Source organism: Cololabis saira, chromosome 13 (assembly GCF_033807715.1).
Source record: "Cololabis saira isolate AMF1-May2022 chromosome 13, fColSai1.1, whole genome shotgun sequence".
NCBI lineage: Eukaryota > Metazoa > Chordata > Actinopteri > Beloniformes > Belonidae > Cololabis > Cololabis saira.
This window is the reverse complement of record NC_084599.1, coordinates 45,712,479-45,728,873: the sequence shown is the minus strand read 5'-3', so window position 1 is coordinate 45,728,873 and position 16,395 is coordinate 45,712,479. Positions and strand designations below refer to the sequence as shown.

At 41.3% G+C, this 16,395-nt stretch overlaps 1 protein-coding gene across 1 annotated transcript in view; it reads left to right on the top strand.

Annotated features, from left to right (window-relative positions):
• LOC133458837 (GDP-mannose 4,6 dehydratase-like) overlaps positions 1-16,395 on the top strand; it is a 126,281-nt gene that overhangs the window by 106,281 nt on the left and 3,605 nt on the right. Inside the window, exon 8 of the mRNA XM_061739036.1 lies at positions 9,822-9,949. Coding sequence (XP_061595020.1) covers positions 9,822-9,949 — 128 coding nt within the window. The remainder of the gene's footprint in view (positions 1-9,821; positions 9,950-16,395) is intronic.

The window sequence follows — 16,395 nt, the reverse complement described above, 5'->3', positions numbered from 1 at the left end:
CCAGCTATCAATTTAGTTTTTATTAGTTTGAGGGAGCTTCCACCTCTGTCCCGTTTGCAGCAGTTGTTCCAGAACAGGGAGCGTTTCCCCCTAAAGATCGGATCGTTTGGTACATGTGAACACAGCAATCGCTCTGATGCAGGACAAAACAAGTGAGCCGAGATCCTAGGAGAGATTAGGGTTCAGGTCTCGGCCCGATTCTATTCCAGACCTGGAGTGGTTTGTTTTTTTTATTTGTAGTCAGAACAGAATCGACAGCAACCGATACAACTCCATTCATGTGTTTGTGCAACCGCGGAGTCTCCACCCCCTTCCTCCTATTGGACGAGCCGAGATGTCCCAGCGCGGCACGGTGAAATTAAAACACCATCAGTGATAATGTTTAATGAATCAGTGAAATTGGAACTGCAGATTGTCCTGATCATAAACTTAAACACAACATGAGGGAAAAACCTGTAAATGTGAAACATCCGACTCCCAGAGGAATTACAGCGTTCCAGGTTATAAATCACTGGATTAAAATGTGAATAAGATAAAAAACAGTTGAGTATCTTGGTAAGTTGGAAGTGTCAGAGACTGAAGGTGTGGTTGGAGAGCTGAGTTTGGTGTTGTGTTGGTTGCCTAGCAACAACAAACCCATGATGTCACAGCAGCATCAGCACATTTAACACCTAGAGGAGCAGAAAACTGGAGCTGGAGCTGGAGCCGGAGCTGGAGCAGAAAACTGGAGCTGGAGCCGGAGCTGGAGCAGAAAACTGGAGCTGGAGCCGGAGCTGGAGCTGGAGCAGAAAACTGGAGCTGGAGCCGGAGCAGAAAACTGGAGCTGGAGCCGGAGCTGGAGCTGGAGCAGAAAACTGGAGCTGGAGCCGGAGCCGGAGCTGGAGCAGAAAACTGGAGCTGGAGCCGGAGCCGGAGCTGGAGCAGAAAACTGGAGCCGGAGCAGAAAACTGGAGCTGGAGCTGGAGCTGGAGCAGAAAACTGGAGCTGGAGCCGGAGCAGAAAACTGGAGCTGGAGCCGGAGCTGGAGCTGGAGCAGAAAACTGGAGCTGGAGCCGGAGCCGGAGCTGGAGCAGAAAACTGGAGCTGGAGCCGGAGCCGGAGCTGGAGCAGAAAACTGGAGCCGGAGCAGAAAACTGGAGCTGGAGCTGGAGCAGAAAACTGAAGCTGGAGCCGGAGCTGGAGCCGGAGCAGAAAACTGGAGCTGGAGCAGAAAACTGGAGCTGGAGCTGGAGCAGAAAACTGGAACTGGAGCCGGAGCTGGAGCCGGAGCAGAAAACTGGAGCTGGAGCAAAAAACTGGAGCTGGAGCTGGAGCTGGAGCAGAAAACTGGAGCTGGAGCCGGAGCTGGAGCTGGAGCAGAGAGCCGGAGCTGGAGCCGGAGCAGAAAACTGGAGCTGGAGCAGAAAACTGGATCTGGAGCAGAAAACTGGAGCTGGAGCTGGAGCTGGAGCAGAAAACTGGAGCCGGAGCCGGAGCCGGAGCTGGAGCTGGAGCAGAAAACTGGAGCCGGAGCTGGAGCCGGAGCTGGAGCTGGAGCAGAAAACTGGAGCCGGAGCCGGAGCTGGAGCTGGAGCAGAAAACTGGAGCTGGAGCCGGAGCTGGAGCCGGAGCTGGAGCTGGAGCAGAAAACTGGAGCTGGAGCTGGAGCAGGGGCTGGAGCTGGAGCTGGAGCTGGAGCTGGAGCCGGTGGCAGCAGGGAGGGAAGGAGGGAAGATCTCAGACTCCTGGATAGAGGGGTGCTGGATCCTCCTGCTGGAGTCTGGGAGATGGAGGGGGGGTCTGCTGCTCCTCCTACAGTTTGTCTCCTCCACCACACGTATCCTGACGTTTTTGTATCGTAAAATTTCGTGGCACGATATATCGTTACACCCGTATCAGATAAAGATGATGTGAGACGAGTCGGAGGTGAAGGTCGACCTCAGAACTCGAACCTCGAACCTCGAACCTCAGACTTGAGACCTGAGTGGGAGTGCAGAAACGAAGGGTTACATTCCTCCACGAAGACGTTCCAATCCCCGCGGCCGCCTCTCAAAGGAGGGGATTATGGGATTTGCAGTTCTGGTCCACTTCCAGAACAGGTGTGTGAGTTTACCTCATCTGTGTTGAGGTAACCAGAGCGTTGCCACGGCAACCAGAGCGTTTCCACGGCAACACGGTGGCAATCAGAGCCGGGCTTTGACTTTTCCTTTTCTACCTTGAACACGTGGCCAGTTGAGACAAGACAGGAATCAACCCGACGTCTGCAAAACACTCGGAACAAACAAGAAGAAGATTTTATTTCCAACATGCATGTTAAAAAAAAGTAAAAAAAATATAGTTCAAATGGTATATAAATAAAGTTTAATATGTACTGTACATGTACATATATGTAAAACAGCTGACAAATTTAAGTTTGCAAATTTTCTCCAAAACCCATAATGTGGACAAACGTTCTGCACCGATTCTCCCGTTCAGATCCAATTCCTCGGGCCGCGGGGCAGATCTCCGCTATTTGAAATCCTCGTATAATAATTGTAAAATAAGGGTTACTACTTCATGGATTTCACCTATCACGGGTTCTTTTTTAAACGTAACCCCCGAGAAAAACGAGGGATTACTGTATTGGACAGTCCAAAAAGATACGTGTGTAATCCCCGATTCCTCCACAATTCCTCCAACAAATTTCAATCAACGCCGTCGGAGTCTCTTTCTCTGATGTCACTTCCTGACTCAGACGTCTGACTCCAACCCCCCGGCCAATCGGTGGACTGGAGTGTGATGACATCACAGCCCGACTCAGCCTAACCCTGCGTTCACACTGAAAGCGTCAAAAATCTCCTGACACATCTCGCTACTTGGTGGATTCACACTGACAATATGGAGCCAAATCAAGGCCAAAAGTTTTGCTAATTTGAAAATAAAATTGGAACACCACGCCACATCGGGGCCAAAAGTCTGAAACTGAAAAAAAAATATTTGAAACTGAAAAAAAAGATTTGAAACTGAAAGAAAGATTTGAAACTGAAAAAAAAGATTTGAAACTGAAAGAAAGATTTGAAACTGAAAGAAAGATTTGAAACTGAAAGAAAGATTTGAAACTGAAAAAAAAGATTTGAAACTGAAAAAAAGATTTGAAACTGAAATAAAAAGTTCTGAAACAGAAAAAAAAGATCTGATACCGAAAAAAATATAATTGAAACTGTAAAAAAGAATTTTCAGGTTCAAATTTTATTTTCAAATTAGCAAAACTTGCTCCATATGAAAACAGCATCACTGTGGACGGCTGCAGTGGACGGGGCTAAAGTTGCTGCAGAACTGGAGGGAACAGTGGGAACAGACTACACATATCTATATGTAGCTGCACATCTTCAGTTTCCTATTTCACCATAGATCACACTTTGGGAACCTTCTTTATATTTATATATATTATATAGTGTTATTTCGGAGTAGATAAGAGTGAGTTTGATGCTCCTTAACAAGTTTGGTCCTGGATCAACATCAACTAGAGCCGTTGCTCCCGGTGAACCATAAATCCTCCAAGGCTGATTTATGGTTCCGCGTCACACCAACGCAGAACCGACGGTGTAGGCTACGCGGCGACGCAATCCGTACTGTATTTTGTGATTAATAAACACGGTTTTTAATTATTTTGGTTGGATCAATGTAGCAAATAAAATGGTTGGGACCATCCAGCTCCTCAACCACCGTGTTTCACATGAGCAGTTCAGGTAAAAACCTTTAGTTCAGGTAAAAACCTTTAGTTCAGGTAAAAACATTTAGTTCAGGTAAAAACCTTTAGTTCAGGTAAAAACCTTTAGTTCAGGTAAAAACCTTTAGTTCAGGTAAAAACCTTTAGTTCAGGTAAAAACCTTTAGTTCAGGTAAAAACATTTAGTTCAGGTAAAAACATTTAGTTCAGGTAAAAACATTTAGTTCAGGTAAAAACATTTAGTTCAGGTAAAAACATTTAGTTCAGGTAAAAACATTTAGTTCAGGTAAAAACATTTAGTTCAGGTAAAAACGTTTAGTTCAGGTAAAAACAGCAGTCAAATCAGCAAAAATGTAATTTTACTGGATGAGATATATTAAGTCCTGATGAAATAAGTGTGTTAGTGACAGCTCTGCTCCTGTACCATGTGAATGAGTGAACGTTTGTGTGAACATGAAAGCAGGGCTCCAGACTAACTTTTTTCACTAGGAGCACAGTATAGTAGTATATATATAATAATATAATATATATAATATAACACAGTAGCCCCTAACTGAACATTTTTAGGGGCACAATCAGAAATTTTAGGAGCGCACATCGTTTATCGACACGCTAACCAAATGTTTACATTTCTACTACATTTCAGTGTATTAGTAATACGTATTTCATAATAGATTAATGAATTACCACAATGTGCTGTTTCAAATGCAGTGTTACATTTTATTGTGCACTTTTAAAGATGCCGCAACATAAAGTAAACTGACAGCACCATTGCTGTCATTATATATAAAAAAAACATACATTCACATGATAAAAAAGTGCTTGGTAACAAAGTGCTTAGTAACCTTTCAGCCATGAATGTAACTGTTAAACACAGTACTTAACAAATGTACAAATATTGGGGGTACTGGCCAATGACATTTCCCTACTTGTGTCTTTACTAAAACCCTGAACTTACACCAGTCGACCAAATTCACTGCCTTCACTCAAATAACTAAGGATCTCACCAAGAAATGTTCTTATTTCTAACCTAAAAATGCCATTACACCTGATAACACACATCACTAAAAGGTTAGGTGTTTTTCCCACGTGTTAAAATTTAACTTTCATTTGTGTCAAGCAAATTTTAAGTTCTAGTTACGTTTTAAGTTAGAGTTTTGGCAGTGTTCAAAATAAAATTATGAGAGCTGCTGTATTGGAGCACTTTTTCTTTTTTTTTTTCTGTACCGGGTGAAGGCTGATTTATGGTTCCGCGTTACAACAACGCAGAGCCGCCGCCGTAGGCTACGGCGTAGGACTGCGTCGATTTAAGGCGGAACCATAATTCAGGCTTTAGAGGGGGGACATATCGGAGAACAACCAGAAGAATATAGAGTGGATTAAAAATAAAAGTTAAGCACTGAGCTACATGTGTCTCCCGTCTGGGCCATTGCAGACTCATTGCCTGAGCATGATGTTACTAAAACCAAACATACCCGCCGTCTCTTTCTTCTAACTTTATGTGCGCGCCGCGGCGGCAGCGAGTTGTGTCGCATTAAATGTGGTCCGGGCGTAATACCTGCTTTGAGCTGGTGAAATTAAACGAAAAAAAAAAAATAAATAAATGAATAGATCCCCCAACTCATTCCCTTTCACACTCATTGGCCTGTAAATATGGGGGTTCATTGACGCAACCCTTCCACGTTTAACGTGTAAAAGAGAAAAAAAAAAAAAAAAAACACTGGCAAATTTAATGGTCGCACGTGTGCGAGTGGACATGAAATTCAGTCGCACATACTCAAATTTTGGTCGCAAAATGCGAGCATTTGGTCGCAGTCTGGAGCCCTGGAAAGTTCAATCTGCATTGAGGCTTCTTGCTTCTGGAATCCCGGTCTGTGATTGGACGCTGCCTCGGCGTCAACGCTGCTCATTTGCATAAAGTTCAGATTTTTCAACTTCAAATTGACGCGCCGCTCCCGCCGCTTCTCGACGCCTGTTTTCATAGACACTGAATGGCAGCAGACGCCTGTGACGCCCGTGACATTTGAGCAGGGGCGTCAAATGTGCGGCTCGCAGGCCGCATGCAGCCCGAAAGAGATTTTCATGTGGCCCGCGAGAGGTTTCCAACGCAAAAAAACGAAATGTTAATTTACTAAAAAGGAAGGCATAAATAATTGCCATAAATCGCAGCATATCCGATAATATATTTCTTCTACAAATCCATCGTTATTCCACAAAAAGAACAGTTTTCAACAGTTTTTTAGTTTTCTAGAATGCATTTGCCGATTTTATTTCTTTGTAGACGGTCGTTTATTTTTATTAACTGACTACTATTATATATTTTCACAGGAAAAATATCACAGCTAAAAAAGATGATAGAAGATATTTATTCTGAGAATTTCAGTCTTGAATACGAGGATAGTGACAAAATAAAACAGTTAAAAAAGAAGTGCTGACTTTTTCGGCACACTGGCGTAAATATCCGCGCCAATTTTTTAAAATAAATATACTTAATTGTACTGGAAAATCACACTGTAAATCACAAAGAAACTCTCTGGGATGTAATAAGAAAGATTTTACTTTTAATTAAATTTCCTATAAAAAAGCAAAATATAAAAAAAACATACTTGTTTCTGTTTATCTTTGTGAAATGATATTAAAAGTATCTTATACATAATTTGAAAACAAAACGAGAAATTTCAAGAATAGATCCTGAAGAAATATATTTTTCATAATTAGAGTGTAAACAAAGTGCATATTTTCTTTAAAATTAACTAAACTGATATTGGATTAAATAACAATAGTAAAAAAAAAGAATTAGAAAAAATAATTTTCACATTATTTTGAGCGTGCGGCCGCGAGAAAAAAAATTGGTAAAATCCGGCCCGCTAAGCAAAATGAGTTTGACACCCCTGAATTAGCGTGAACGCAGGGTTAGAACCTGCAGAACAGAAACAGAAAAGAATCTGCTCGGTAGTTGGAATGAGTGAGTCAGTGAGTTCTGGGTCGTCTCCTCCTCGCTAGCGGTGGCGCTAACAGCAGGGCTTGTTGAGTAACCGGGCCCCCCTGGACCCCCCAGCTGACAGCTCCTGTCCCCGTCCTGTCTGGCCCCAGAACCGGGTCTGGGGGATGAGGGGGGACGAGGGGATGAGGGGGGACGTCTCCATCCACCTCTCATCACCCCCCCACTCTCCGGCCCAGACGTGCCAGCACAGTCGTTACGTCTTTCCTGCTTCACCCGGGCAGCAGACCAGAACCAGAACCAGAACCGGGGGGGGGGGGGGGTGGGCAGATATATGAGAGAGAGGGGGAGAGAGAGTGTCAGGTTCTGGTTCTGGCTGGTTCTCCTGTCTGCTCAGTTTTCACGGCCCGTGGTTTTATTGGACTTTCCGCCGGGCCCTGGGCGAGAGGTTAAACGGCCACCGCCGGGCCAGAACCTCCCGTCACCCCCCCCCTCACCCCCTAACCCCCCCTCCACCACGGCCAGGAAAGGAAACACATTAGCACCCGGGCCGCTAACAGAGCCGGCTTTGTCCGGGCCCGGCGGGCCGGGCCGGTCCTTCACCCCCACCGGGCCGACCCGGGCCGAGGTGTGAGCTTTACAAGGACCCACAGGTGTCTGGACCGGGTCGGGGGGGGGGGCTGGTGGACCGGGTCGGGGAGGGGGGAAGGACTTTACTGCCCTCCGTCCCTCCAACACCTTCCTAGGAACCGGGCCGAGTTCAGACGACCTGATTTTCACCTCCTGCTTTCCTGGACCTGCAAACCAAAGTGAATTTAAATGGAATTGAAATCTTTATTTCGAGCATAAAATAATTATAAAAACAAAAAACTATTTACTCAAAACGTCTGAAAAAGAAAACAAATAAGCATTCGTTAAACAAAATCAAAAAGAAATAAACCTTCATGCCCGAAAAGGATATGAGGAAGTAAAAACTTATGAGGTCCTAACGCTTGTTTCTATTTCAATTTTACTCGAATACAACATAGAAAAATAAAAATAAAAATATATAACAGGAAGCTTTACTTTATCAAAAAAATATACCTTTTATTACATTATTACAAATATAAAAATATTACAGTTCAATTCAATTCAATTTTATTTATATAGCGTCTAATACAACAGTTGTCTCTAGACGCTTTCCAGAGATCCAGAACATGAACATAAACATAAACATAAACCCCTGAGCAATTATTACATAAACAATGGCAGGTAAAAACTCCCCTAGTGGGAGAAAAACCTTAAGCCAAACAGTGGCAAGAAAAACTCCCCTTTAGGAGGAAGAAACCTGGACCAGGACCAGGATCATAAGCAGCAACGGGATGACCAGGGATGGGGGGGGGGACCGGGAACGGCAGAACGCAGCTCCCGAGGCTCCGGCCTGCAAACATGCACAAAAGAGAAAAAAGGGGGGCCGGCACAAGAAACTACAGGAAAGATGGACAAAAATTATAGCTATGAGATATTTATAATAAATAAAAATGGTAATGGAGAAGAGAGGAAGGGAAGAGGAGAGGAGAAGAAGGGTGAGAGGCACTGCCCAGCGGATCATGTCGGTCCCCCTGCAGCATAGGCCTATAGCAGCATATCTACCACCAAGCTATATTTGAGACTAACTATTATAGTCTTGTTCTATAGCTGCAACTATGACTACTGACTCTAACACACTAGAGTTTACACTACCTAGAGATTTACCAACACCAGCTAGAGGTTTACTAAACACTAACTATAGGCTTTACTAAACAGAAAGGTTTTAAGTTTAGTTTTAAAGGTGGAGGTGGTGTCAGCCTCCTTAACCCAGATTGGAAGTTGGTTCCATAGTAATGGTGCCTGATAGCAGAACGCCCGCCCTCCAAATCTACATTTAGATACTCTAGGAACTACGAGTAAACCTTTTTTTTCGTAAGTTTTTTCATTTTTTTTTTTTGTACGTTTTTTCGTAAGTTTTTTCGTACGTTTTTTCGTAAGTTTTTTCGTACGTTTTTTCGTACGTTTTTTCGTACGTTTTTTTTGTAAGTTATTTTCGTACGTTGTTTTCGTACATTTTTTTTGTATGTTTTTTCGTACGTTTTTTTTCGTACGTTTTTTTCGGACGTTTTTTCGTACGTTTTTTTCGTACGTTTTTTTGTACGTTTTTTTTTCGGACGTTTTTTCGGACGTTTTTTTCAGACGTTTTTTTCGTACGTTTTTTCGTACGTTTTTTTTTCGTACGTTTTTTCATACGTTTTTTCGTGCGTTTTTTCGTACGTTTTTTCGTGCGTTTTTTCGTACGTTTTTTCGTGCGTTTTTTCGGACGTTTTTTCGGACGTTTTTTTCGTACGTTGTTTTTTCGTACGTTGTTTTTTCGGACGTTTTTTTTCGTACGTTTTTTCATACGTTTTCTTCGTACGTTTTTTTTTCGTACGTTTTTTCGTACGTTTTGGATCATGTCGGTGCCCCCTGCAGCATAGGCCTATAGCAGCATATCTACCACCAAGCTATATTTGAGACTAACTATTATAGTCTTGTTCTATAGCTGCAACTATGACTACTGACTCTAACACACTAGAGTTTACACTACCTAGAGATTTACCAACACCAGCTAGAGGTTTACTAAACACTAACTATAGGCTTTACTAAACAGAAAGGTTTTAAGTTTAGTTTTAAAGGTGGAGGTGGTGTCAGCCTCCTTAACCCAGATTGGAAGTTGGTTACAAAGTAATGGTGCCTGATAGCAGAACGCCCGCCCTCCAAATCTACATTTAGATACTCTAGGAACTACGAGTAAACCTGCACTCTGAGAACGGAGAGCTCTGCCAGGAACATAAGGCTCTATCAGGTCTTGTAAATAATACGGCCCGAACCGTAACGTGCACTCAGGTGTGTTATACATCAAAATGTTTGTCTCCATCCTGCGACGACGCGCATTACTTTTCTCAGTCAAAAGCGTTACCGTGGCGACGCTAGACGCCAAAAAGCGCGCCCCCCCTTCATCTGATTGGTCCATATTTCATAGTTCCTACTTTCTGCTATAACTTTTGAATGGTTTGACATAGAGAGTCGTGGGTGGTGTCATGTCTGATATGCTTATGGGGACGATGGCCATGAGTGCGAGGACCCGTCATCGCTGCTTGTAGCTTTAATTGTTGATGTTGTTGTTGTTGTTGTTGTTCAGGCTCCAACTTCGTGACGAGGAAGATCAGCCGCTCGGTGGCGAAGATTCACCTGGGCCAACTGGAATCCTTCAGCCTGGGGAACCTGGACTCCATGAGGGACTGGGGCCACGCCCGGGACTACGTGGAGGTAAGCTAATGCTAACGCTAACTAGCTCCTGGGGCCACGCCCGGGACTACGTGGAGGTAAGCTAACGCTAATGCTAATGCTAATGCTAATGCTAACGCTAACTAGCTCCTGGGGCCACGCCCGGGACTACGTGGAGGTAAGCTAACGCTAACTAGCTGCTGGGGCAGTAAACTGCAGTCCACTGCTGTAAACTGCGCGGCAATTTTACGAGTATGAGTACGAGTAGTTCTGCCCGTTATCGGACCGATACCCGTCCCTACTTTATACCCAATATGAACCCCCCCCCCCAGACCCTGACGGCCCGTCCCTGATGTGGGGTCACTCATGCACGCTCACGCACACAGGCCAGAGACGTGCACGCTCACGTGCACGCTCACGTGCACGCTCACGTGCACGCTCACATGCACGCTGCTGATCCAGCCAGTTTTCCCAGATCGTCTTCTGACTCTGATTCTCTGCCAGGATGGGGGGTTGGGGGGGGGTCATGCTGGGAGGCCCAGACTGCACTCTGGTTTCCCACCACCACCATGTCCCAGTTACCCCCCATTCCCCACCAGACCCCACCACGTCTGCCCCAAACCCACATATCACAACTAAACACTGTAAAAGGGAAAAAGGTTATTGTCATCACTTTTACAAATTCTACAGCAACAGCTGCCAACTCCTTCTTGACGCCTCCACGAGCGTCTGCAGCTCTGGTTCTGACTCCCCCCAATGCTTCATTTATGCTGTTTTATACAGTTTTATGCTGTTAATGCTGGGGTTTGTACAACCTGGCAACATCCAGGTACTTTTGCTTTGATTTTTGTTTGAAATACTTTATTATCTATTTATTCAGTCACACGACAAACATCATCAACACAAACATCATCACTAACATCAACACAAACATCATCAACACAAACATCATCAACACAAACATTATCAACACAAACATCATCAACACAAACATTATCAACACAAACATTATCAACACAAACATTATCAACACAAACATTATCAACACAAACATCATCAACACAAACATCATCAACACAAACATCAACACAAACATCAACACAAACATCATCAACACAAACATTATCAACACAAACATCATCAACACAAACATTATCAACACAAACATTATCAACACAAACATTATCAACACAAACATCATCAACACAAACATCATCAACACAAACATCATCAACACAAACATTATCAACACAAACATTATCAACACAAACATCATCAACACAAACATCATCAACACAAACATCATCAACACAAACATCATCAACACAAACATTATCAACACAAACATTATCAACACAAACATTATCAACACAAACATCATCAACACAAACATTATCAACACAAACATTATCAACACAAACATCATCAACACAAACATCATCAACACAAACATCATCAACACAAACATCATCAACACAAACATCATCAACACAAACATCAACACAAACATCATCAACACAAACATCAACACAAACATCAACACAAACATCATCAACACAAACATTATCAACACAAACATCATCAACACAAACATCATCAACACAAACATCATCAACACAAACATCAACACAAACATCATCAACACAAACATCAACACAAACATCAACACAAACATCATCAACACAAACATTATCAACACAAACATTATCAACACAAACATTATCAACACAAACATCATCAACACAAACATCATCAACACAAACATCATCAACACAAACATCATCAACACAAACATCATCAACACAAACATTATCAACACAAACATTATCAACACAAACATTATCAACACAAACATTATCAACACAAACATCATCAACACAAACATCAACACAAACATCAACACAAACATCAACACAAACATCATCAACACAAACATCATCAACACAAACATCAACACAATAGTGAGTTTAAGGCAGAAACTAGTGCTGATATTATATTATATTATTATGATTTTAACGCCTGTCCTACATACCAAAATAAACTAACCAGAATTCTTTCAATATAAAAAACAAATCAGAGAACAGCAACAAACGAAAACAAATAAATATTAACATTTGTAGCTTTCAAAGATTCTCTACAAATCTTTTCTTTGTAAACTGAAAATGAGCTGCACGTCGGTAAATCTAGGTTAGTTTAACATTAGTTTAACTCCCACAACAGGTAAATAAACGTCTCCTTTTAATCTCTTTTCCAGCTTTTTGTACAACAAATTTACAAACATCACGCACATTATATTTTAACTCATGTATTGAGAAAAACACAGACAGGGAGTAACTTTAATTTAGCTTTATATAGAAAAAAATAATAATAATTTAGCTTTATACATTATTTGCATTATTTTATAATGAACCAAATCATTAAATTTCATAACATGGGATTTTATGCTGAAAACTCAGGGATGAAAACTCGGAGATGAATCTGAATCTGAATCTGATTTGGTTCCCGGAGCTGCGGTTTTCCCCGTTTAGCAGTTTAAATTTAGCAGCAGCTTTTATTCTGGGCTGTAAAGTGCTGGTTCTGCTGGAGCTGCTCTATTTCTGCTGCTCCGACCGCCTGACCGGTTGATTTAAATCTGAGCTGCTTTTCCTGGTTTTTACTAAATATTTAGGAGAAATTATTAACAAAAAAGTTTCCATGATTTCAATTGAATTCAAATCACTTTATTTGTCCCCTAGGGTTAATTTAAAGGGCATGACAGCAGCTTAAGGACACACAAACAAACACACAAATGCACATAACAGATTTTCAACGTTTAAAATACGTGTGTTTTAAAGTTAATTTAGCTTTCTGGGGTCTAAAAAAAAAACACAATAAACTAACTGATACTTTATTTGCTTTAATCTGCTCAAGTTCATAGTAGTCTTTGTTTGGATCCCGAACGTTTTTGGCTGTTTTGTGGTTAATTTGTATTAATTATATGATATTTTATTCTTATGACTTGACATTTACTACACATTAATGATTTGTGGTTTTAACATGGAAAAAGTATGATTTGGTCTGGTTTTTCATTATTTGGGCCGGTTTTTCATTATTTGGGCTGGTTTTTCATTATTTGGGCTGGTTTTTCATTATTTGGGCTGAAACTGTCAGATCTGGCAACCTGGACCTTCAACGTGTGTGACTGTTTTTGGTCTTAAATTTAGTTTTAAAATGTTATTCAAACGTCTTAAATGTAACTTGTGTGTGTGGCCCCCCCGGGGCCCCCGCCCGTGGTGGGAGGCCCCGGGGGCCCCCTCAGTGTCCACACGGCCCTGCAGGTGTCAGCTCCCACTCGTTATTTAATGGTTACAGATGAGGCTCATTAACCAATCAGAGAGCAGATCAGGCCCAATCAGAGATGATTGATGAGGGGGGGTTGGTGTGTGTGTGTGTGTGTGTGTGTGTGTGTGTGTGTGTGTGTGTGTGTGTGTGTGTGTGTGTGTGTGTGTGTGTGTGTGTGTGTGTGTGTGTGTGTGTGTGTGTGTGGGGGGGGTCCATCCATCCATCACCCCCCCACCTGGGAACCAGGACCAGACTCTGGAGTCCTGAGGAGTATCTGCGTATATGGTGTCATGTCATGTTTTATTGGTGGAGGCTGGACTTGTTGGGGGGGGGGGGGGGGGGGCTACAGGAACATTAGGGTTAGGTGGCGTTTCCTCCATCAGCTGATTATCCACAGCAACAGATTAATCACTGGACTTCTACTTAAAACCACAACAACAACAGATATATTACAAAGAGTAATAAAACATTATTATTACATCATAATAATAATAACAATAATTATAATAACAATAATACAAATAATGATTATAATTATAATTATAATAACAATGACAATAATTATAATAATAACAATACTAATAATAATAATAATAATAATAATAATAATAATAATAATAATAATAATACAAATAATGAGTATAAATATTATTGTAACAATAATTATGATAATAATAATAATAATAATAGTATAATTATTATTATTATTATTATTATAGTAATACTAATGATAACTAATTATTAATAATAACCACTATAATAATAATAATAACACAAATAATAATCATAATAATAATAATAATAATAATAATAATAACTAGACCATTTCCTCGCAGAAATTTGTGCCACGGCGGGCTGCTGCACATTTGTGTACATTTTACAAGCAATAAAGGTGAAGGACTCAATACAACCCATGACTCTCTATGTCAAACCATTCAAAAGTTATTGGACAATAACATCGGCCAATTAGAAGAAGGGGCGGGGCTAATTTAAACCAATGAGCTTCAGCTTCAGCATTCATTCATTCATTCATTCATTACCAGCTTCATTCATTAATTCATTCATTCATTCATTACCAGCTTCAGCATTCATTCATTCAATAATTCATTATCAGCTTCAGCATTCATTCATTCATTCATTCATTCATTACCAGCTTCAGCATTCATTCATTCATTACCAGCTTCAGCATTCATTCATTCATTACCAGCATCATTCATTCATTCATTACCAGCTTCAGCATTCATTCATTCATTCATTACCAGCTTCAGCATTCATTCATTCATTCATTACCAGCTTCAGCATTCATTCATTCATTCATTCATTCATTCATTCATTACCAGCTCCATTAATTAATTAATTCATTCATTACCAGCTTCAGCATTCATTCATTCATGTATTACCTGCTTCAGCATCCAGCATCATTCATTCATTTATTACCAGCTTCATTAATTCATTCATTCATTCATTACCAGCTTCAGCATCCAACATCATCCATTCATTCATTCATTCATTTATTACCAGCTTCAGCATCCAGCATCATTCATTCATTCATTCATTACCAGCTTCAGCATTCATTCATTCATTCATTAGCAGCATTCATTCATTCATTAATATACATATGGTATATGTGTGTGTGTGTGTGTGTGTGTGTGTGTGTGTATGTGTATGTGTGTATGTGTCTATGTATGTATGTAATAATTAATATATACATATACATATATATATACCATGAACCTGTTCCCAGCAGGAGTGCTGATCATCTAAGGTCAAAAGGTCAGGGTTCAGATTTCTCCATTTTCCAGGTAAAGTAAATGAAGTCTGTACTGACTGGGTCATGTGACCAGTTCTGGGTCAGCCTAATCAGTCAACAGCTGAGCTCTTGTTGCTAGGGGCAACAAGAACCTGGAAATGAGGAAGGTTCCGGACTGGCTGTGAGAAAACCCCAGCTTTCCTCAAATAACTCTGATTTGTGAGAAATCCATAGCTCCTAGCAGAAAAACATAGACATCGTGAGGGAGACAGAACCCGGCAGATTCTGACAATCTTAATTTTATTCAGATATTCCTTAAAATGTGTTAGTAACGGCAGTTCGAAAACAAAAATGAGATTTTTTTGAAGAAAACCTTTTTTTACATTGCAGTCAATGGAGACAGAGGCAGGAATTGGCGTGTCTGTTGGCCCCCTCGTTCAAATTTTGTGCACACCACGCCTGTCAAAGTCACATTATTTGAATCTCAACATCTATGTCTACATTCTGACCAAAAGTTATCTTTCTAGCTTTTATGGTTTGGCCGTGAGCTCGAGTTACTAATAAAAATTATGTTCATTTTTTGAATGTTTCCTCACTCTGATCAATTAGAACCTCCACTCTAGATTTGACAAAAAAAGTGATTTCCAGTCCTCGCTTGAGCGCTCATATCTTGAAAAGTGTACATTTTAGGAAAAAACTGTTTCAGGTTTGGAGAGAGAAGAGAAGTTTTCCTCCGTTTTGAAGTTTGAATGACAGTTCTACATGCAAGTATGAGAAAGATAAGCGACTCAGAAAAAAGGTGAATTTTGTCTTTTTTCTCCCATCCGCTTTGAATGGCGCCATACAAGTACATGGGAAAATAGTTCCCCATTAGTTTGGAAATTTGGAAATGTTTTTGCACTTCGTGCAAAAACTTTGTGCCATCGCTCTGAAAATCCACAGGACTGTAGTTAAATTCAGGGCCTACAACTTTCTAAATTGGTTCATAATTCTTCGAGTAACGGTGTGCGAGTGGTGAGGCCCCAAAGATCTCCCAATGCATTCCGGATGGCGCTAAAAGCGCACGTTTGTGCACGTTGCGCAAAAACGTGCACCCCAATCGCTTATAAAAGTAATAGCACACGATTCCTGATTAAGGCGCATGTTTCTACGTTTTTACTTTTCGCGTTTTCTCAAAGCTGTAGGAGGAGTAGCGAACCGAAATCTGTCCGGAAAATGAATAATAATAATAAACCCGCAGAATAACATTAGTGCCTCTGGCTTCCCCAGAGGCATTCCTCCTCCTTGCTATTGCATAGCTTTGGAGGAGTCGTGCCTCTGGCTGGAAGCCGTGGCACTAATAACAATAATAATAATGTAGCTCACAGAAGTCTTTAACACGCTGATGAAAAGGTTGGACTGGGCTCCAGCATCAGGC